The sequence below is a fragment of the Ailuropoda melanoleuca genome, chromosome 11 (genome assembly GCF_002007445.2).
Source record: "Ailuropoda melanoleuca isolate Jingjing chromosome 11, ASM200744v2, whole genome shotgun sequence".
Classification (NCBI taxonomy): Eukaryota; Metazoa; Chordata; class Mammalia; order Carnivora; family Ursidae; genus Ailuropoda; species Ailuropoda melanoleuca.
The window spans coordinates 105,178,668-105,202,188 of NC_048228.1; the positions used below are offsets into that span (position 1 = coordinate 105,178,668).

At 46.6% G+C, this 23,521-nt stretch overlaps 1 protein-coding gene across 1 annotated transcript in view; it reads left to right on the forward strand.

Moving 5' to 3' along the window:
• The window catches only part of STK32B (serine/threonine kinase 32B), a 284,209-nt gene that overhangs the window by 237,342 nt on the left and 23,346 nt on the right, over positions 1–23,521 (forward strand). The window contains exon 6 of the mRNA XM_034670976.1: positions 16,146–16,249. Within this exon, the coding sequence (XP_034526867.1) occupies positions 16,146–16,249 (104 nt within the window). The remainder of the gene's footprint in view (positions 1–16,145; positions 16,250–23,521) is intronic.

Here is a 23,521-nt window from a genome sequence, read left to right on the forward strand (position 1 = left end):
AAGCTTTATTTATTTGCATAGAGCTGTCCAGTTGTTCCAGCACCCTTTGTTGAAACCGTTGTTCTTTCTCTACTGCATTGCCATTGCAACCGGCCAAAACTCAATTGACCGTAAATGTTTAGGTCTCTTTCTGGATCTTTTTCTGTTTCGTTGGTCCATTTGTTTAGGTTCTGCCTGATATCATCCTTCTCCTGTACCTTTGCAATAATACTTGAAATCAGGTAGGGAGAACCCTTTTTTTTCTTTTCAAAATTACTTTGGCTGTTCTAGATCCTTTCTTTTTCCGTTGAAACTTGAGAATCCACTTGTTAATTTTTACAAAAAAAAATTCTGCTGGATTTTTGTTAGGATCGTGTTGAATCTATACATGAGTTTAGATAGAAATGACACCCAAACAGCGTGGAGTCTTCCAGTCACAGAATATCTCTCCATATATTTAAGGAATCTTGGATTCTCTCAGCAGCATTATTTAGTTTTCAGCACACAGATTTTGCACATATTTTGTTCCACTTATACCTGGATTTTTGATGCTATCCAAATCGTACCTTAAAAAAAATTAGTTACCATCTTCTTTATCTTTTTCTCAGCAGATGGACATTTGGGCTGTTTCCATAATTTGGCTGTTGTAGATAATACTGCTATAAACATCGGGGTGCATGTAAGATGTGGCATATATAAAAATATACTTACATATGATATATATTATATATATAATGTAATATTATTCAGCCATCAAAAAGAATGAAATCTTGCCATTTGTAATGACATGGAGAGAGCTAGAAAGTATTACACTAAGTGGAATAAGTCAGAGAAAGACAAATGCCATATGATCTCACTCATATGTGGAATTTAAAAATTACAACAAATGAGCAAAGGGAAAAAAGAGGAAGAGAAGCATACCAAGAAACAGACTCAAGTATAGAGAACAAACTGATGGTCACCAGAGGGGAGCTAGGAGGAGGGGGGGGGAATAGGTGGTGGGGGTTAAGGAATCACTTATGATGAGCACTGGGTGTTATGCTTTATGTTAACTAACTGGAATTTAAATTTAAAAAATTTAAAAATTACTTACCAATCATTAGTTGCTGATCTATAGAGATACAATTGATTTTTGTCTGTTAACCTTGAATCTTATAATTTTGCTGAACTCACTTATCAGTCTCCAGCTTTGTTAGTAAATTCTGTGGGCTTTCTATGTAGATAATCATGTCTGCAAATCAAGGTAGTTTTATTTCCTCTTTCCCAATCTGCGTGCCTTTTGTTTTTCTTTTGTCTTTTGCTCTAGCTAGAAGATTCAATACACTTGGCTTTGATCCTGACCTTAGAAAGCATTTGGTTTTTTCACCTTTAAGTATGATGTTAGCTGTAAGTTTTTTTGTACTTAGCTACTCTTTATCAGGTTAAGGAAGTTTCCACGTATTTCTAATTTTCTGAGGGATTTTTTTTTAAATCATAAATACATGTTGCATTTTGTGAAATATCTTTCTTCAGTCTGTTGAGATAATCATATGGTTTCTCTTCTATAATCTGCTGAAATACATTAATTGATTGTGGAAGGTTGAACTTCCTTATGTTTCCATAATAAATCCCACTTGGTCATAATGTATTTTCCTTTTTAAATAATGCTGTAATCAATTTGCTAATACCTCATTTGCAATATTTACCTCTAGGTTAATAAGGGACATTTTAGTTTTCTTTTTCTTGTAGCATCTTTGTGTGATTTCGGTACCACAGTAACGCTGGCGTTGTGAGTTGGGAAATATGCCCTCCTCTTCTACTTTCTGGAAAAATTCGTGTAGTGTCGGTATTATTTCTAGCATCTGTTAGGTAGAATTGGCTAATGGACATATTTGGACCTAGAGTTCTTAACAGGAAACTTTTTAACTATGGATCCAATTTCTTTAATAGACATGGGTCTATTCTGTTTATCTATTTCTCATTACGTCAGAAGTAAATACATATTAAGTAGGATTTGGTTATTTATGCCTTTCAAGAAATTTCTCTGTTTATGTAACCTTGCAAATATTTGGGTTTACAGTTATATGTAATATCCCCTTGTTACTTTTTTTTTTTCCTAAGATTTTATTTATTTGTCAGAGGCAGAGAAAGAGAGAGAGAGAGAACAAGCAGGGGGAGAAGCAGGCAGAGGGAGAAAGAGGCTCCCCACTGAGCAAGGAGCCTGATGCAGGACTTGACCCCAGGATCCTGGGATCATGACCTGAGCCGAAGACAGATGCTTAACTGACTGAGCTACTCAGGCGTCCCACCCTTGTTACTGTTTTAATGAATGTTGATTCTGCAGTGATGTCTCCTCTTTCATTCCTGAATTGGTCATTTCTGTTTCCTCTATGACTTTCCTGATCATTTTGGCTAGAGGTTTATCACATGTGTTCATCTTTTTAAAGAACCAGTTTTTAGTTTCTTTGATTTTCTCTGTTTTATCGATTTCTGCTCTGATCTGTATTACTGTCTTCTGTTTGCTCTGGGTTTAATTTGTTCTTATTCTAGTTTCTTAAGGTGGAAATATAAATTATTGACTTGAAATTGGTTTTTCTCCAATATAAGCATTTAAAGCTCTGTCAATTCTGTCCTAAGTCTGGCCTTACCTGTATCCCACAAATGTCAATATATTATGTTTTCATTCTCATTCAGTTACAAACAATTTCCAACTTCCCTGTGGCTCCCTCTTTCACCCATGGGTGATTTAGATGTCTGCTTCATAATTTTCAACGATATTTGGGAATTTGCTATTCATCTTTCTGTTGTTGATGTCCAGCTTAATTCTTTGATGGTCAGATCACTAATATGATTTGAGGTCCAGCTTAATTCTGTGATGGCCAAATCCCTTATATGATTTCTTTTCTGTCTTTTTAATTGGTAAAGTTTGTTTTGTGGTCTAGATATGGTCTATCTTGGTGAATATTCCATGTTCTTGTGCAGAGAATGTGTATGTTCTTCTTTGGTCTTATCTCCTATAAATATCAACTAGGCCAAGTTGCTTGATAATGTTTCTCAGGCCCTAAATATTCTTATTGCTTTTCTGACTACTTGTTATATCAGTTACTAAGAGAAGTGTGTTGAAATCTCCAACTATAATTGTGAATTTGTCTATTTTTCTTCACATTGCAGTTTTGTCTCATGTATTTCGATGCTCTGTTGTAAGGTGTTTACATTTTTAGGATTATTACGTCTTCTTGGTAAATTGCTGCATGTATCATTATATAATATCTCTCTTGTTCCTTGTTCTGAAGTCTACATTGTGTGATGATAATATAGCCACTTCGGCTTTCTTTTGTTAACGTTTGCATGGTAATTCCAGTGGTGTGCTGCTGAGTGTTTAACCACTAGCTCTCTGGTAAAACAAACAAACAAACAAAACACACGGACACGAAGAAGAAGAAGGAGGAGGAGGAGGAGGGGGAGGAGGAGAAGGAGAAGAAGAAGAAAAAAAGCACTGATTTGTAGCTTTTGCTGATTTTGACGATGTAAGTCCACTCACCATGGCTGACTTCAAGTTATCAGTGTGACATCATCAAACACAGAGGAGGGGAGAGATGAGCTAATATACCTTTTCCAGCACACCCCTGATATATCTCTTTCCATCCATTCATTTTTAACCTATATCTTTATATTTTAAGTACATGTCATGTAGGCAGTCTTTTTTTATCCATATAATAGTCTCTGTCTTTCCATTGATATTTAGACCATTTATATTTAATATAATTACTGATCTGGTTGGATTGCAGTCTGCCTCCTTGCTTTTTCTTCTCTTTGGTCCATTTGTTCTTTGTTTCTTTCCTGCTCTTTTTCTGCTTTATTTTGGATTAGTTGATCATTATGAATGATTCCATTTTAACTTCCCTATTGGGTTAGTATTTATACCTCTTTTTAAAAAATATAGTTTAGAGGTTGCCCTATATTTATAATACACATCATCAATTAATCAGAATCCTCCTTGAAATCATACCACTTCATGTATAATGTAAGAATCTTAGAATAATATACTCCCAGTTCCTCCCATCCATCTTTTTTTTATTGTACTGTAGATACATAACTAATTGATTTTATTTTTGTTTCAGACAATTATATTTTACAGTGGAACATAAGAAATAGGAAGATTGGTAGGAGAAGGAAGGGAAGAATGAAGGGGGGGTAATCAGAAAGGGGAATGAACCATGAGAGATTGTGGACTCTGGAAAACAAACTGAGGGCTTCAGAGGGGAGGGGGGTGGGGGATTGGGCTAGGCTGGTGCAAGGAGGGCACGTATTGCATGGTGCACTGGGTGTTATACGCAAATAATGAATCATGGAACATTACATCAAAAACTAAGGATATATGGTCTGGTGACTAACATAGCATAATAAAAAATTATTATAAAAATAAGAAAAATTGATTTTATATTTACCTTCCTTTTTCCCGTTTCCAATATTTTTATTTCTTTGCACAGCTTCAGTTTCTATACAGCATCATATACGTTCTACCTGAAGGGCTTGCTTTAAAAATTCTCATAGTGAAAGCCTAGTGGTAGTGAACTCCTTCATTCTTTTGTTTGTTGGAAAAAGTCTTCATTTGCTTACATTTTAAAAAGAGATTTTAATAGAATTCTGGACTCACAGGGGTTTTTTCCTCTTTCAGCACTTAAGTGTGTCACCCTTGCTTATGGCAATGCTTCTAACAACAAATTTGCTATAATTCTTTGGTTTTAGATATAATGTGCCTAAGTGTGTGTGTGTGTGTGTGTGTGTGTGTGTGTGTGTGTGTGTGTTTTATCCTTTTGTGTTTATCCTGGTTTGTGTTCTCTGAATTTCTTGGATATGTGTGGTTTGATGACTCATAATTTTTTGGAAAATTCCTGGTCATTATCTGCAAATATTTCATATTTCATTCTTTATCTATCTATCTAGCTTTCTTTCTTTCTTTCTTTCTTTCTTTCTTTCTTTCTTTCTCTCTCTCTCTCATCTGTTTTGGAATTTCAATTACATATATGTTAGACCTTTCATATTTCCTCATAACAATTGGATGCTGTTATTTTTCTACTTTTTTCTCTTAGTGTTTCTCTTTGAATAATTTTGTTTGACCTATCTTCAAGTTCACTTATTTCCTTGGCAGTTTCAAGTCCTGTTGGTGAGCCTGTTGGAGGCATGCTTTATCTCTGGTGCTATGTTTGGTTTGTTTTTATTATTATTAGCATTTCCATCCAATTCTTTTATAGATTCCATCTTTTGGTTGAAGTCTCCATCTTTTAATGTGCACTGTCTATTTTTTCCACTAGAATCTTTGAAATGTCTTAAATTCCTTGTCTGTTAGTTCTAACATCTGGTTCATGTCCGAATAGGGTTCTTTAGATTCCTGTGTCTCTTCACATTGGGTTTCTATTTGCCTTTGTTTTTCTTCTTTCCTTTTCCTCATGTGTCTCATAACTTTTGGTTAAAGACTGAACATTTTGTGTAGGACAGTGTTTATGCCTGGAAATGGGCATGTCTCTCCCACAACTATGCCTTTAGTGTTGTGTGTGTGTGGAAGAACTGAGTTAATCTAATCAGAGGTTGAGCTGAGTCTGGGTTGGTATGATTATCCTCAATGTACCTCCTCTTGAGTTAGCGTTCCCTCAATGTTCCTGTTCCACCTCCAGCTTTAGGTTTCCCCACGGGCCTGTGCCTTCAAGAGGGTCTCACCCCGTTCCTTCTGTTTCCTGGCAGGAGACTTCTCTTTCTTGTTACTGGATATTTGGTCTGGTTGGGGTGGCAGGGGGGAAGGGAGTACATGTTCCCTGTTGTCTTGGCTTAGCCAGTCTTAGGTGGGCTCTGGGTCATCCATGGTCTTGTCTTGGGGGTTGGTCTTTCTCATTGACCCTGTGTCTCTCCCAGCAATGGGAATTCATGAATTATCTGAGCCCAGGATGGTTTTTTGTGTGCCTTTCCCAGGGGTAGAGATTTTATTTTTCTGTTCTTTGCCCCTCATGCTCAATGAATATTCACCTGTGCCCTGTGGTCACAGAATCTTCCACCCTTCCTCCTTTAGCTCAAGGATTTTGCTCCATAGGGGCATGGGGAGGTGGATCCAGGAAGGACTCTGTGCCCTCTTGAAGCAGTAGCTGCTCTCTTCCCCAAATCCCACATCAAGGTTTCTATAGCCTCCTTGCCTTCTCCTAGTCCTTTCATGAATTCACAGTGAGGTCAGCAGAGAAGAGCTGCGAGGAGGGGTGAATCCCCTTGCATCTGGACAAACAACGGTTCTGTTCTCTCACTTAAGTCCGAACACAACCTTCAGCAATTTGGTAAGCATTTTAGCAGAAGTCTCTTACCCTCTTCTGTGGCATCCCTGTGTTCTTCCCGTGCTATTCCCAAGGTCAGCCAGTACTCACAGCCCTCTCTCTTCTCAGAGTAACTGTCTTTCCTTAGACAACTTCAGACTAATTGGGTTTGAGAAAAATTATGGTTTTGTAGATGTTCTAGATTTTTCTCATTGTTAGGCTGGGAGAGACACTCTTTCTAACTCCTACATTTTGAATGGCAGAATTGCCTGAGGTCTTTGATATGATGAATTAAATTGGAGGGGTCAAAAGTAATTTTGCTGAGGAAGTAACTTTTCAGCTAGGTCCTAAAGGATGAGTAGGTGTTGTTCACTATAAAGGGATGTAAAAGCTTTGCAGAAAGACAGAACTGCATTTGCCAAAGCCCTGAGGTGAAAAAGGAGCTTTGTCACATAGAAAGAACCAAAAGAAAGCCAGTGTGGGCTGAGCAAAGTGGGCCAGGAGAATGAGTCTGCAGAATTGTGCAGGGCCAGATCATGCACTTCCTGAGTGCCATGTCCAAGCTTTTGGTTTCTATATATAGCAAGTTCAGTGGGAAATTTTAAAGAGCATTAATTTTCATGGTACCTGGGTGGCTCAGTGGGTTAAGCATCTGACTCTTGGTTTTGGCTCAGGTCATGATCTTCGAATCGTGGGATGGAGCCCCGTGTCGGGCTCCATGCTCGGTGGGGAGCCTGCTTGAGGTTCTCTCTCCCTCTCCCTCTGCCCCTCCCCTCACTCATGCACTCGCTCACTCACTCCCAAATAAATAAATAAGTAAATAAATAAAAATAATTTATTTTCTTGGATGAACAGAGAATATGGAATCCTTTAAGAGAGTGGCACTACATACATGAACTTTTCTATCAGCTATTAGAGCCCCAGTTTCACATATTGACTGTGTAGAATGCACTGAGTCTAGCCCTGTGCGTCCAGTTAGAGCACCGTCCTCTAGGAAAACTTCCAAAGGCCTTTTTTTTAATCCACTAGCTTAATCTGACATGTTTCGCATGAAGTCATTTTGTGGTCCTGGTGCTCCATTTGTTTCTGCACCTCATCAGAGCTTCTGGATTTACTTATTGGCCAATGACACTTCTCCTCCTCCTTCTCTTCTCATGTAGACTTGTGAAGTCTAATAATGGTCAACCCCGGAGCAGCATCTCACACACTTTAATGAAACCAGTTTTCAGTTGCTGTTAATGCTGCTAATGTCCCAACAAGGGAGAAGTTATCAGGCTGACACAGCAGTTTCATTTTGTCTCAGTGCAATATGTAAGCAGGTGACACCTGAGTTCATCTGGCTAGCTACAGAGCCAAAGAAATATAAATTACCCCCAAGGGCTCTAGACAGAAAGCCAGGCATGCTGCTTATCTCTGCTTTCCACAGCTTTTCAGCACACTTTAATGCAAAGAATCGATGGAGCTCTTGAATCATTTGGGGAACAGGTACAAAAGGTACCTCTATGAGTTGGGCTCTCATGCACATGTGCATTTCATTGCTCACGCAGTGATGAGTTGGTATAATGGTAACTAGCTCACATCTGTTGAGAGCTTGCTATGTGTCTGTCCCTGTACTCAGTGCATCACATATGTTATCTCGCTAGGGGGTAGGGGCCATTATTGTTGCACAGAATCTGACACTTACAGCAGCGGTTAAGTGCTTGCCCAATGACAAATAGCCAGCAATGGTAGCCACTGAGATCTGAAGTTAGGCCTCTGTGACCAACTTCTTTGCTGCTATGATGCATTGAGCGTCTACTTCTAATCCCTGAGCCCCTGGGACTGACTTGGTCATATCCCTGCCCTCAAAGGGTTCACAGCCCAGTGAGGAAGGTGGAAATGTATGCCATTCATAAAATTATAGCATGATGCTGCAAGGGAGGTACAGACCCAGGTTCGCTGAGAATCCAGAACATAGATTGATGTACTTGGCCAGGAGAGGGGGGAAAGGGGGGAATAGAGGAATAGCATGAGACTCCATGAACATTCCACAGGGAGAGTGAAATTTGGTCTGGGTCTTGAAGTGTGAGTAGGAGTCCATGAATATAAAAAATAGGGTTAAGATTATCAGACAAGTCACAGATAATTAAAAGTAAATAATATCCTACTTTTTGCAATTGGCGTAATGAGCTATGTTACAGAGGCAATACCCAAATATGAGGTTGGAGCCAGTCTTTAGGAATTCTTGTGCTAGGGCCTTTGAACTTTATTCTATAGAAAACAGAAAAACTTGGAATGATTTTAATTACATGATTTGAACGCATGAATAATAATACGACAATGACAAAACTAGCATTTCCTGGCACTTACTGTGGGCTCAGTAAATACATTCCCAATTTCATTGTCTCTTCACAAGACTAGGTAGCAAATATTGCTCTTCCTTTTTGCAGATGAGGAAAGCTGAGGTACAAATAAGAGGTGGAGTAGCTTGCCCAAGGCCATCGTACCAGTAAGCATAGGAGCTGAGCTTCATTTGCAAGCCTGAAAAATTCCTACATTCACACCTTTAACCCCCGTTTCATTGATTCTACTGACTCAGATGGAGGTGGTATTAGCTGGAGTAGGTGAGAGGCCATGGCGTGTCCAGGCAGAGATGAAAGAGTAGAGAGGAAGTTTCTGGAAGAGGAATATGAAAGTCTTGGGGCCAATCAAATGATCAACGGCAGAGACAGAAGTGGGGGCAGAGTCCAGACTCCCCGGTTCTGACTCCTGCGACAGAGAGCAGACCATGGGCTGGGACCAAGACCCCCGGAGGAGGACAGTTGGAGAAGGACGAGTTTGCTTGGGCATGTTGAGTGAGCAGTGCCCGCGGGGCTGCTAGGTGGAGGTGTCCAGGAGGCAGTGGGCTGCACAGATCTGGCCATCCCACTGGCCAGGCTTTACAAGATGGAGACAAGGTCTTGCCATGAAGAAAGGACCAGTGGGCAGAACACCTGGGTTCTGGTCCCAGCTGGGCCAGAAGTCACCGAAATCCTCCAATTGGCTTCACCTCCTTCCCCTAGAAAGTGCAGGGAAGAGAGAAATTTACCATAAAGTTTCCCTCTAGGCTGAAACGTGGTAATTCTATGTTTCCATTCAAGGAGGCAATTATGTGTAGGAACAGATCCTGGAAGCCGTGGCCTTTAAGCTAGACATTGGCTAGCATGCCACACTCTGCTGTGGCAATCAAAGCCTTCAGCAATATCCATAGAGCTGAACCAACAGGATCATAATTATAACTTAGGAGGTTATTGTATTCTTTTCATATTTTTAGTCTTGTGTGGTTAGCATAGAGTGGCCGATCCCACTGCATGCGTATTTACATTTCCGGGGAAAGGGGGAGATGTTAGCAGGGGTGAGGCTGGTCTTCCCAAGCCACAGGGCGGGGCTAGAGAAGCAGCCACGGGTTCCATGGCTCTGGAAGGCAGCCCAGTGTGTTAGCCTGGTGTGCTTACAAGTACACATGGGGTGTACAACACACACTAGGCTCCGTGAAAGATCCTGGGTATGTCGCAGGGAAGGACACAGGCGCTGTCAAGGAATGGGATTCAAGAGCCAATTTCCATAGGATTTTACATCACTTTTATCAGTGTGCATGCTCGTGGTGGACCACTTAGTTATTTTTCTTTTGGATTATGTTGAAACCCTGATTTCCTTCAATAGAGAATTCCTGGCTCTTCATACACACCCTTGGCTTCGGTTCCAGTTGTATTAGCAGATTTAATACAATGATCTTGTAGAGGTTTTGGGATGTAAAACATAAATTATATATTGTATGTGTGAAAATAAAAATAATTCATTATACATATTTATGTATTTATATATATAAAATGAATTATTTTATTTCAGCATATTTCAGCATAAGCGTGGTGTAATTCAATGGAAAATGTCTGGATTTTGAAGGAGACATGGTTTAGTCTAATCATCATTCTGAATGACCCCCGGAGAAAGGGGCAGGGAGGCAGGGTCAGATAAGGCTCTGAGTCTCCCCGCTGTGTCACTCAGGCCTGTTACTTGACTACTCCAAGCCTCAGCTTCCAAGATTAGAGGGAATAATAGCACTGCCTCACAAGGTCCTTCTGAGGATAAAATGAATTAACACATGCGAAACTGTAGGACATGCTCTATAAATATTAGCTTTGCTGAGGAGTAAATAATATATGTAAAAAAACTTTGAAGAACTTCTGGCACATAGTGGATGCTCCATAAATGGCCACATGAATATTGCAACTCTTGGCGTTGTCAATAAAATCACGGCTCGTGGTAATAAAGGAACAGGTGTATTGGGCACTAGGCTGGAAGTCCTAAGAATGGCGGTCCGGTCCAGGCTTTTCCACTCACGGTTTCCACGGTCCTGAAATTACGCCTTTATCTCCTCACTTTCTCCATCTGTGCGTCGGGTGCTTTGGGGCTGGGTATCAGTAATGTATGAAGGAACTTTGGTTTTGTTTTTTTTTTTAAAGATTTTTTTATTTATTTATTCAACAGAGATAGAGACAGCCAGTGAGAGAGGGAACACAAGCAGGGGGAGTAGGAGAGGAAGAAGCAGGCTCATAGCAGAGGAGCCTGATGTGGGGCTCGAACCCGTAACGCCGGGATCACGCCCTGAGTTGAAGGCAGACGCTTAAACCGCTGTGCCACCCAGGCGCCCCAGTAATGTATGAAGGAACTTTGTGCCCTAGAAAGCTCTGCATGCCCATTCTGTGCATGACGGTGGAAGTTAGAGGTGGCATTTCCAGTGGCTGAAGATAGATTCAGGGTTGATTGTTCCCCCACTGGGTCATTGCCAAGAAGTTTTAATTAAGACAGACTTGGGGCATTTCATTCATCTCTAATCCAATCAGGGGTACCCAGAGCTTGGATCCTGGACATCGTTTTTGGGCAAGACCATAACCAACTCCTGTTATCTGCTTGGTTTGTCATTTGCTGTCGGGGGGAGGCAGGGTGCTGTTGTCACTCACTGTCCTGCAGGGAAAGCCCAGTCCTAGCCATGGCAGTGTTGGCCCATCCCGTTCCTTCTGCAGCCAGACTCAACAGCAGCTGGCTGTGCCGTTGTGGAGATTAAATGAGCTTCTATTTATGAGACTCTTAAAGCAGAGCTTACTGGTACACGCAGAGGCTCTGTAAAGATTAGCTGTTTTTATTAGCAGTGTACCAAGAGCTTAGAACAGTGGTTGGTACATAGCAAGCTACATAGTTTGTGGCTTGTATTATAATCGTTCATTTATTTAGTCAACAAACCTTTCCCACTTGTCTTCTTCATGGCCCACATGCATGAAGAACAAGCAAGACACCATGACAGTCCCTGCCCTCAGGGAGCTCTGGGTCTAGAGAAAAGCCAGACAAATAAGCAAAAATGCAGCAGGGGGGTGTGAATGTTGCCATCAAGAGATGCCTAGGGAAGGTGGGGTGAAGAGGAAGCCCAAATCTAATCTGGAGAGAGGAAGATCGTAGGAAATAATAATATCGGAGGGGTATTTTGAGGAGAAAATGACGCATGTAATGAACACTGTAGTATCTGGGACCTAGTAGCTTCCTAGGGGAGATGACTCTGGAGCTGTACCTTTTGTGGGATAGCCCTGGTGAATTAGGGCAGAGAACAAGAGACAGGCAGACAGACAGACGGGGAATTCCAGGAACAGCGAGCAGCGTGAGCTGCTGGAGCCCGGGGTGGTGTGGGTAAGCCCAGTACAGCTTGGAAGATCTACAGGCAGGCACTAAGGGCACTGAACGCCAGACCACAGAAGTTAGACTCACTTTACCACACAGGTTCCCGGCCCTAGTCCCTTCTGTTGCTCCACTAAAACTTAAAAAAGATTCCAGGATCAAGTCACATTTCCAAGTCATGTTTCCTTTTGAGTTAGACCACCTTTGAAAGCCGGTAAAGCACATGAGCCGGCTAAAGGCTCTGACAAGTGCAGCAGGAAGGAACATGGTTGAACGTCGTCATTTCCCAGACACACTGGACCTCAGAATCCCTCCTTCTCCAAAATGTATTCACGTCACACAAAGCAGGTGGTGTTCCCAGGAACGCAGATTGTGAGACAGCCCTGAAGACAGGGAGACCTCCAAGCTGGGTACCACCATGGTCTGAGTCCCGTATCAGAAAGCCCCCTCCCCCATCAGCAGCAAGAAGGACAGGCTGGAGAAGACGACTTTGGAGGCCTGAGGACTGGTGGGGGGCCAGTGCAGGAGATCTGAGCAAGGGCCGCACCTCAGCGCAGAGGAGGATGGGGTACAAGAGCTGTGCAGGGTGGAGTCATCTGGCGCCAACCGTGGAATTCAACTGTTATAACGATGGGACTCCTGGACGTGGGCGTCAGGATTAGGGGTTCTAGACCTGACCGAAGAGCTTGTGAGTGGGTGGCCGAGGCAAGCCACTCCTCCCCGTCCAGCCCGGTGGCCAGTTTCAAAACAGGGGGGACGATGGCAAGATGGTTTCCAAGGGGCCCTTCATTTGTGCCGTGCTGACACTCTGAGGCCGAAAGCTGTCTCTATTCCTGAGTCATACAAGCAGTAAGCCCTGCCAGCTCTATGGCATCAGGGGTGGAAGAGCCAATTGATGTGCATTTATTAAATGCCTACTGTGTACTTGCCTGAGTGCCGGGCCCTGGAAGGGAAGAAGGTGTAAGGGTGCATCAGGACTTGTCCTGGTAGTCACTTTAATACAGGAGGAACGGACTTTGGAGTCAGAAAACCGAGAGAGGCGAACCCCGGCTCTGCCACACCCGCTGGATGGAGTGAGCAAGTTCCTAGCCCCTCTTATTAATTTCCCAGGGCTGCTCAACAAAGTTCACAAACATGGCTGGAAACAATAGTTCACTCTCTCAATGTTCCGGAAGCCAAATCAATATCAAGGTGTCCGCAGGGCTGTGCTCCCTCAGGAGGCTCTAGGAGAGGACCCTGCCTTGCCTCTTGGGGCTCCAGTGGCTCCCGCGCTCCTGGGCTTGCGGCCACTCCGATCTCTGCCTCCTCGCATGGCCCTTTCTATGTCTCCCAGCACCCTCTCCTTTCTCCTGAAAGGACATCAGTCATTGGATTTAAGGTGGGCCCTTCAATTTATCTTGAGATGATTTTATCTGGAGATCCTTAACTTAATTATATCTGCAAAGACCCTGTTTTCAAATAAGGTCCCATTTACAGGTGCCCGAGGTTAACACTGGATCTATCTTTTGAGGGGATACTCTTCAAGCTGCCACACCCCTTCGTGCCTCTCCTTTCTTGTCGGAGATCATTACAGCACTTGTCTCATCGCGTGCCTGGGACGCTGGCAAGAGAGGTTACATGTGTAAAACCCTCAGCGGAGGAAATGGACAACTGGTTGCTCTTACTCATCCATCCACATACGGCAAGAGGCCCATACCCATCGTTCCAGCCTTCACCTGCATCACTCTCTCGTTCCTACGCGCTATGATTCCGGGCCACCAAAGTGGTCATTTTGGTGGCCTGTGGATTATGACAAAAATGATTTCATGTTCTGTCATCAGTCCCAGGTACGTAGGGGAGGAAAGAATGTCACCGTCTCTGGGAGTGCAGTCACAGGCCACAGATATTTGTCACTTGATTGGTCATGACAGCCAGGACAGAATGCTGCTTGTACCCTGAATTCCAAATGGGCGGGGGCTGCTGGCTCTGACAAGGGTTTAGGGGCAGCACCTCGGCACACACAGCCACCCCTGCGCTCACGGGCGCATCCCTGCCCCCCGCACTGTCTGAGCACACGGGCTGGGCCAGGAGCCAGGCGTCCAGACCCTGGGAATGCACAGAGAGCACGGTGTTCTAGAACCCTCAGCACAGAGAGAAGAGGGCAGGTGCACAAGGAAGGACGTCCCTAGATATGGGAGCTCAGTTTCAGAGCCACGGTGAGACCCAGTTGGGATGTGGAGGAGCTCCGTGCTGGCTCCCGCCGAGAAATCAAACACTTGCTCACGGGATGCTTCACGAACGGGTGAGATCGCCACCTTTGAAGTCAGGCGGATCTACAAGGGAAAGGCGGGGCAGACATCAAGATGCTAAAAATGCACCAGTCAGAGTCTGGATGAAATTTAGGATGGCCCCCAGGCCTCTGGGTGACCGGGTGGAGGGCGGTGAGGCTGAGCGTGACAGGGAGAGGAGATCGGAATGCCAGTCCTACTAATGGAAAACCATGCCTGAGGTTTTTGGAGCGCTAACTCCAGCCCAGCCAGGCAGTGGGCTGAGCCCTTGGCACGCATTCGCTTAATTAATCCTCGTAACAGCCCGATGAAGAAACTGTTCTTATTATCCACATTACACCAAACCGAGGCAAAGAGAAGCTTACCTAACTTGTTAAACTCAGGTCCAGCCACACTGACCTGCTTCCTGTTCCCCAGCATAGCCCGTCGGTTTCTTTGTAAGGCTCAAATAACCGAAGGGGGCATTTCCTCTCATTCCCAATCCTGCCTCCCCCTAATGTAGACTGAGTACCTTTGTGTCCTTAAAGAAATGGTGATATGAACCTTACTTCAAACGAGGATTCTGTCCGTACATGAGGCGTACCTCAGCTTGGCATTTCCCAGCTGTGTGACATCCTTCACACGGCTGGCCCTCTCTGAACCTCATCTGTAAAATGGGTCCCAGGCAAACATGACCCTGGGGGCTCTTGTGAAGAGGTTCTCATTAGAACCCAAGGGTGAACGTGCACTAAGATACGGAGCAAATGGGGAGTACTGCCACAGGGCAGCCGGAGTCCGGCCGCAGGTTGGGGGCAGGTGTCCGGCTGCCACCCCAAGAGCCCAGGTTGGAGCGTGTGCGTCCTGCCCCGACCAGCCCTCCCCGTTCCCATGCCCACTGAATGCCAGTCGGAAAACTGAGCTGAAGCATCTTTCATCACAACATGTTGTGGCTCCAAGGAACAGATTTTGGCTGCTCTGACAACTATAAAATGGAGTTATGTCTGCAAGTTAATTTGCTGGAAAGGATCCACATTTCACAACATTTTCCTGGAAGCCAATGCGAGTAATTAGAGCGTGGACACACTCCTGGCCTAGCGACTCGGGGGCGGAGCCATGAGAGAAACGCACCTGGCAGCGCATGAGAGCACCTGAGGGCCGAGCGACCCCCAGGACCAGCACGGTGCTCTGAAGACTCCGGGTCCACCTCCCCGGGGCCTCCAGCCTTCGCTTTTGGTTCGGCTGAGGTGAAATTCACAGAACGGAACCACCCATTTGAAAGGAGCAATTCTGTGGCATTTAGTACATTCTCAGTGTTGTGGGACCACCACCTCTCCCTAGTTCCAGAGCGTCTTCATCTCCCCCACTGGACAACCACTGAGCGGTTACTCCCCCCCACCCCCCACCCCCGAGCCGGGCAGCCCCCAATCTGCCTTCTGTCTCTGTGGATTACCTGCCCTGGGGGCTTCCTAGAGCCCACCTATGCCAAACTAAGACTGTCCCTTGCGAGAGCCAGCAGGCTCCACGGGTTCTAAGCGTCCCGCATTGTTGGGACGCCTGACCCAGTCGGTGTTGGTGCCAGAAGCAGAGGGACATTTACGAGGTGGGGTTTCTTCATCTTAACTCAGATCTTACCCCACGTGCTCACGCGGACCATGATTCATGCTCTACTGGCCCACCTCCTCGGGGGCTTGCCCCACCTCCACCCTAGCAGAGCCCTCCACCGCAGACTGGAGCACCCCTCCTCCCCCAGGGGCCACGACAGTGTTTCCTGGGATGGCTGGAACTTGTTCTCGAGCCCGCGCGTGGCTTACGGAGGGCAGGAACCACATGGCACGGTGGACAGAGTCCTGGCTTTGCCCACTGAGAGTCTGGGTTCCTGTTCCCCCGTGTCCCCTCTCTGAGGGGTGGTGAGTACAAACTGTGGCATGCGGTGACCTTATCTCTGTCCTGTCGTTGGCAGCCCCGGAAGTGTTCCAGGTGTATGTGGACGGAGGCCCCGGCTACTCGTACCCTGTCGACTGGTGGTCCCTGGGGGTCACAGCCTACGAGCTGCTGCGGGGCTGGGTAAGAGGTGCACCTGCATGGGAACATGGGGAGCCCAGGAAGTCGGGGCTCAGGTCAAGCTGGACCTGGGTGCTGTTGGCCGGCCACGCGGCTGGGAAGAGCCCAAATGAGGCGTCCGAGGCCCTGGGTTTCCATTCGGATGGCCCGTGTGCCTGAGGTGCCTGAGCATCAGAGGGACCCGGAGGGAGCTTCTGGTCCAGCCACCTCCGTCTGCTCGTGGGGAAATGGATGTTCACGGGGAGGGTCTTACATAAAGGTCAGCATCTAACCAGCAGCAGTTCAAACACCTCGGCATCGTTATTTCAAACAATGTCCTCTTTCGACCCACAACACCATGGGCCCATGCCTGATTTTCCAGCTTGATTTGAAGCTCTTTAAATATGAGGACCATGCTTCTTTTCCATGTTCTTTGTTCTGTATCTTCCCCAAATATATAGCTAGATGTCCCATCAAAATAGGGTTTTTGGTATGTATTTTAATTTTTATTTCATTTAACTTAATAGCTGGAGATAACTAATGGCAACTAATAACTCATTTTTACTTTAGTAGAAAGAGTTGTGGCAAACTAATTTTGAGGCATTTTTTTTTGCACAAGTATTGTTGGAAAATGATGCCACTGAACCTTGGTTTCCTTCTTGGTACAATGGGGTTAAATGCCTTCAGTCTGGTTCTTGGAGCTGAAGTTACCATGGGATCACTCTGCCCCCAGACAGAGACCCAGGGTTTGCATGTTTCCCGCCTTCACCGCTCCAGTCCGGCACAGAGCCACTGGCTGCGATGTTCAGTGTCTCACAGTGATTTGTGTCCATGCACATTCAGGCCAGTGGAGGTGCACTCTGGAGGGTGGGGGTCGCCGGTGCGGGTGACAGAGGGTGAGGAATGAATGAATGAATGAATGAATGATGAGAGCAGTTTGCAAACCATTGAATCCATGTGAGTGCAAATAAGTATTATTATTTTTCATCCTGTAGTTTAAACAACTATTGTCTGCTCCTGATCTCAGTTATTTCCTGTGAATTCCTCAAAAACATAATTAGTATACATGATGTTTTTAGAATTTAAAATATATAAATATATAATATTATATTAATTATATTGATTATATTATTATATAATTAATATATATAAATTATTATATTTATATTTATATATATATGAACTTGTTAGTTTTCTCAGGCACTGAAAGAAAACATTCATCTTCTTCTTGGCTGGTTCTTTTGTCATCTGCTGGTTTCGCTGATACGCACAGTCAGGAGGGAGTATGAGGGTCCCAACGCTGTATGAACCAGAGGACAGAAGCATCCGCCAGATGCTGTGTATCTGATGTCCTCAGTCATACACGTGCCCTCCACGAGCATTGCCCCAAGCATGATTGGATGTTCACCAGCAGAAAGTACGTTCTCTGTGTTAAATAAAAATCAGTCGAGTAAGTCTGAAGATCTAATTGACTTCATAATCCATGAGTCGAGTAGCACCCCATGTCACACGTTGCAAGGTGCTCCAAGGAGTCCTACAAAATGGAAGGTTTTTATAGGACGGTGAGGCAAGATGTTATTAGCAAAAGAAAAAGATTCTTTCAGACAAAGAGCTTTCTAGGGGGAAAAGCAAGGTGTCCTATTATATCAGATTATCTATCCATCTTTCTTCCCAGGGTGGAGAAGACCCAGGGGGCAGGCTCCCAGGCCAGGATTGAAAAACTTCTGACCCACCGGTTAAGACGACATTTCTGGGGGGAGGTTGGACCTGCAATTAGATTATGTATTAAGCCCTGGTTTGGGAACTATTTCTAAAGGACAGCATTATGGGGCCTGTGGATTTTGTGTTGCTTTTTTTTTTTTTTTTAACATCTGTCCTTCCTCTGGGTCAGAACAAAGATGATGACTTGGCAAAAAGCCCCAAGGATAGAGTGGTTCTTGCTGCTTCCAAAATACATCGTTTCATTTTGAATGCGACGGAGTTTCCTACTCAGAGATCCAAATGCCACATTCAAGGAGAGAAGGAGAAGCACACAGTGGGATCAGGGCCCTTGACGTAGTGACAGAGCGACTGAATGAAAGGATGCCTGTCATGGGCTCGTGTAAACCTTTCTCACAAATGTTGGTCTGGCTTCACCTTTGACAGGTTTATGCAAACAGTTAATTCTTTGGTTTTCATACATACAGGAAACAATCCCATTTGGTGAAAAAACTATACCGAGACGCATTCCTGCTTATCTCTGGGGTGTGTAAATATAGAGGCTGTCCTTCCTCCCCCGAATTCCTTCACCGTGTCAGTGACAGCATCCCTGAAGAGTGGTCATTCACCTCTTTGTTCCTTGATTCCCTCAAAATCCAGATGAAAGCCTCCCAAAGATGAAAGCCATAATGGGAATTTTGCAGTGTGTGTTCTAGGATCTTAGAGTTGGAAAGAGTTAGAATGGATAATATCAGGACAGTCTGCTGGCTAAAGACCCAGGAATACTCTAGTCCCAGCCCAGAAAACAGCCCTCTCTTCCCAAATGTTTTGTAGGGAGAGCAGAGAATTGAGTGTCATTAATGGCTTAAGATCTCAACACAGAGAATCCCATGAGCCTGGTTGGATCCTATAGCCTGGACCAGGGACATAAGTAGGATCTCTGAGCTCAAAGTAAAATCTCATTCCTCACCCCACATGCCTGCTGAGTGACAGAAAGAGACCCTAGACTGTGCCGCCCGGAGAGTTCCCTGTTAGAGCACAGGTCCCTTGGTCTCCCCGCCTGCCGGGCTCCAGATGGCGTCCCTGACAGGTAATCACCCACCTGTTTACTGGTTCGCCTCAGCATCCAGGGAGCTCCTTACCTCCAGAAAGAACCTGTTCCTTTTTTGACAGCTTTAATGGCTAGATCTTCTCACTCAACTGAAAGCTGCCTCCCCGTAACAGACAAAGAGGATCTTAGAGGAATTCACAGGGTCAAACCCTGGTTCTACTCATCATTGATGTTAACCAAAGCCCACAAACAGATCCAGTGCTCAGAATCCTCAGCTGTTAACTGGGGGGGAAATTAATAATACTCTCTACCCAACAGGGGTGCTTTGAGAATTAAGTCATTGCGATGGTGCTGATTACCCAGCACGTGCCTGATGAATGTCAGCAAGCTTCCACTCCTTGCTGTGATTCCGGCCCTCGGGAGCCTGCCAGCAGGCCTGCGTCCTCTCTGACTTAGCACCTTTCCACTCTGGAGCCGGGCACCGGGGTGGAGGCTGGGTCACGCCTGGTGCATGAGCGCCGCGGGGAGAAGGCCCAGGGGCCCCGTGAGCAGGGATGTGTGCTCCCTCCCACACTCGGGGCGCCTCGGTGCTCTGATTCCAGCTCAGTCACTGACCTCATCGAGCCCCGGTTTCCTCTGTATGAAGTGGGGATTGCGAGGCCGACCCACAGGGCCACCGTGGGGATGCGTGAGAAAATGCGGCAGCGCCCACGCAGCACTGGCATGCGCGGTAACGATGCTCCTGGCGGTGGCGCTGAGACCGGGAGACGCAGATAAAGTGCTGGTGATTTGCTCATAGGAGCGTGGAGAATACCTGAGGGAACAGACATTTAACTTGGGTCCCACAGGAGCTGCTGGAGGGAACAGTGTGAGTACAGATGGGGAAGGGCCGTTGAGGTGGACACAGCAAACATTTCTGCCTGACCCGCCATCAGAGGACAGGCAGGGGACAGTCTGTAGAAGCCGCTGAGATCAGCTGGAGACACTCGGGCTTACCAGGCGGGCAGTGTGGTGCTGTCCGTGGACGTGGCAGCACCGTGGTTGAACGAGAGACAGTCCTTTGCAGTCACGCATTTCCGGGCTCACATCCTGGATTTGCTACATAGTCTCTGAATGACCTGGGTGAGCCCGTTGCTCATCTACCAAGTGGGGGGATGGGATTTGCAGCCCCAAGCGAAGGGCTCCTCGACTTCGACTTTGGCACTGAAGACACTTCCGGCTGGGGAATGCTTTGTGCTGCGGGCGGTCCTGGGCGATGCAGGACGTTAGCAACATCCCCGGCCCCTCCCTACCAGATGCCGGCAGAAATCTCCCCAACTGAGTTAGGGCAACCAAAACAGACTCCCAACATATGCCCCGGGGAACAAATCGTCCCTGCTTGCGAGCCACCACCGTAGGGTAACCAAGAGGACTAAACGACACCATGAATGCCAGGCTCACGGCACATTGCATTGCAGAGTGGGCTTCGTTGTAGACAAAGGAGACCCCCCAGACCCCACCTGTGGTGCCTTGAGGCCTTGTACCCTCTCTGCTTCTCGCCAGCCACCTCCCTGACCTTGCCTTTGACCCCAGTAGGTCGGGGTGCAGAGAGGAGAGCAATAAAGAGGGAGGGTGTGTGGAGCTCCCCTGGAGGCTGCCGTGCAGAATGAAGAACCGGGTCTACACCCGCTGGGTGGGGAGTGTAATGGTGTGCAAAGCTGATGGAAGGAGAGAGGCGGTGACTTCTGATCCCTGGGTAAAGCAGACAGAGATAGCGGTGAGCCAGGAGTCAGGACCTGGGAGGGAACGGGCTCTGTGACCTCACTCTCTGGGTTTTCTGTCTCCATGAAAGGAGGGGAACAGGCGTGTGGGCTGTTCCGTGGTTTTGAGGCTGCCATGTTTCCTGGACCTCTAGCACCCAGCAGAGGTGGTTTAACAGTTCTGGGGGTTGGGGAATGTTTCTTCTGGCTTTGGAGATTTCATAGCCCGAGGACTATTCTTCACTTTCATCTGTTCGGTGTTTGGGATCTGGAGTAAAAAGGTTTTGGGAAAAGACATTGGATTAGATGGTCTCTGAAGCCCAGCTCAGCTCTAACAGTTCAAATGACAAGTCTCCAGCAATTCTTGTCTCCTCTCTTCCATTTCTCGGTCATTTGGCATTTTTTGTAAACCAAGTGTCCTGGAATAGAGACCCACCTGCGCTCCGGAATGAGTCTATCCGGTGCCCTGCTGCTAAAATCACTTTCCCCAGCAGTACACGCAATTACTTTACCTTAGAAATGCCACTTGCTTTTCTGAGGCAACACATCCTAAGGCCGATGCGTGAGAACCAAGCTTCAATAGAATTCTTTCCCCGAGCAGGTGAAATCTCAGGATTTGCCGATATTCTCGTGGAGGGAGCTGGGCTTCCCTGCGACCACCCACATGACGAAGGCTGAGCCCGGAGCCGCAAGCTGCAGAGCATGTCCCATGCCTGGTGCTCCCAGCTTATCTGCAAATGTATTTAACCGCTGTGTTGGCCTCGTGGCTTCTTAGGGTTACCATAATGATCACCATTGCTACTCTTATTGGTCTGGCCCCCTCCAGAAGCGGAGAGGACAGAGCTAGAGAGTGGTGGGGTTTGGAAGGCGGATGGAAAAGCAGATTGTTGGATGCCTTGAGGCAACTGAGAAGGAACGACAGAATGCAATGTGAAAGACAAGAAAAGCCTTCCCGTTTGTCGCTGGCTGGTTCTCAAGCTGGGCGCTCGGCCAGCAGGTTCTGATGGCATCGGAGAAAGAGCAGGGAAGGAGAACCTGCATCTCTGGGATGGGGCAAGGTCGCTGTTCATCTTCCAGCCTCAGTGTCCCAATTTCTAAAATGAGGAGGTGAGATGCTTCATCTCCCAAGGTCCTCCCGCCTCCAGCAGCTGGGTTTCCGGGTACAGCGGGGACCGGATGGGAGGAATGGTTTCTCCAGAGGCAAAAAGATGGATAGAAGCGATCCGGAACAGTCCAGAAACCAACATCTCCACTCTCAATGTTCACTCCCATTATTTCTAATGAGGGTAGCTGTTTCTGGTGAAGTCAGGGGGGTCCTGCAAAGGCAGAGACAGGCAGCAGCCCCAGGAGGAAATTATAAAGTGTCCATTACTGGAGACATAGTCCACTTCCCATGACATTGGAAGAAAATGTTTGAAGACATTTATAAAGAATGTTAGCATATCTTGTTAGCTGGCCTTTCTAGGGAGCCCACAGGTTTTGGCTTTGCTCTGCAGATTATAGGGCAAAAGGAGGAGTTTCCAATTCAATTGACAGATGAAAAAGGAGGCAGCCCATCAGGAAAAGGTCCCCTTCTGGGTAGGCACACTGCAAGGCACAGCCACACGCCCACGGGCAGATGTCTTCCCCAGGGGAGCCCCATTTGGTGAAGATAAAGATGTTCCTCCATTCCAGGGAACTGTCACATTCCCCGGGCTCAGGACGCCCTCACCTCCTTGGGCTAGCACCCCTATTTGCAGCAACCCTGTGGGAATCCAAATTGCACGAGGTTGGGGCCCCTGTGCCTTACGAACCACATGAGCCCAGTGCAGGCTCCGACCCCTGCAGGTGCCCAATCAGTGTTTGTGGATGAATGGACTCATCATGCTTGTCATCGTGCGTGCTCTGCTGGATGGCTGAGGCTGCCTGAGAGCCTGAGAACACAGAAATGAGCACAGTATAAGCCCACCTTCGAGGATGCCCCAGCAGGAATTCCAGAGCCGACAGTCAGGTCACGTGGACAACTATGAACTCATTGCTCTTGGTTTCTCTAGTTGTTGGACCACACGTGCTCCAGGGGTGACTGCCTGTTCCAGTCCTGAGCCATTTGACCATGATACAAACCTCAGAGCACCTTCACCCATGAAGCTGCGTGGAGGGTGAAGAGGGGGAGAGAACCTTGGTTGGCAGGGGGGCAGGTGCAGAGTTCAGACAGTGTCCAAGCTGTGTACCCAGGGTCCCATCCCAGGTTTTGAGAGGTTCTTAAAAGCAAGAAACTGCCCAGGCAATATAGGGAAAATGTGTCAGGAGGTTTAATGCTCTGCCGAGCTGGCCAGTTGGAACGGAGTTATGTATCCTCACTGTTGGGGAAAGGGGAGATGGTGGCAGGTAGAAGCCCGGCCTCGCCCCATCCATCCAGCCCACCAGACCTAGACCTTGGTGATTCCAGTGCTGCACACTCCCAGCCAGTTCAACCAGTGCTGGGAAATGTGGCATGAAGCCCACCAGCAGGTAGGGGGTTTGACTGGAGGTGATGCTGGGTGCCCAGTAGATGGTGAGAGCCCCCCACCCCCAAGCCTGGAGCAGGGACTCAGGAGTTAGGGTGTTGGGTGCGGATCCTGCCTCTGCCACCTACAGCTGTGTGACCTTGCCAAGTTCATTTAACCTCCTGTAGCCACAACAGAGCACCCACCTGCTGGGTTCTGGCACCACCCTACCGACCTGGACCCTGTTGGCACATGGGTAGTGGCCACCTGCTCTGCTGTGAAAGAGGAACGCCCACGGTTACGTGAAGGGAAAGAATGAACCACGCCCTGTGTATACACGGTT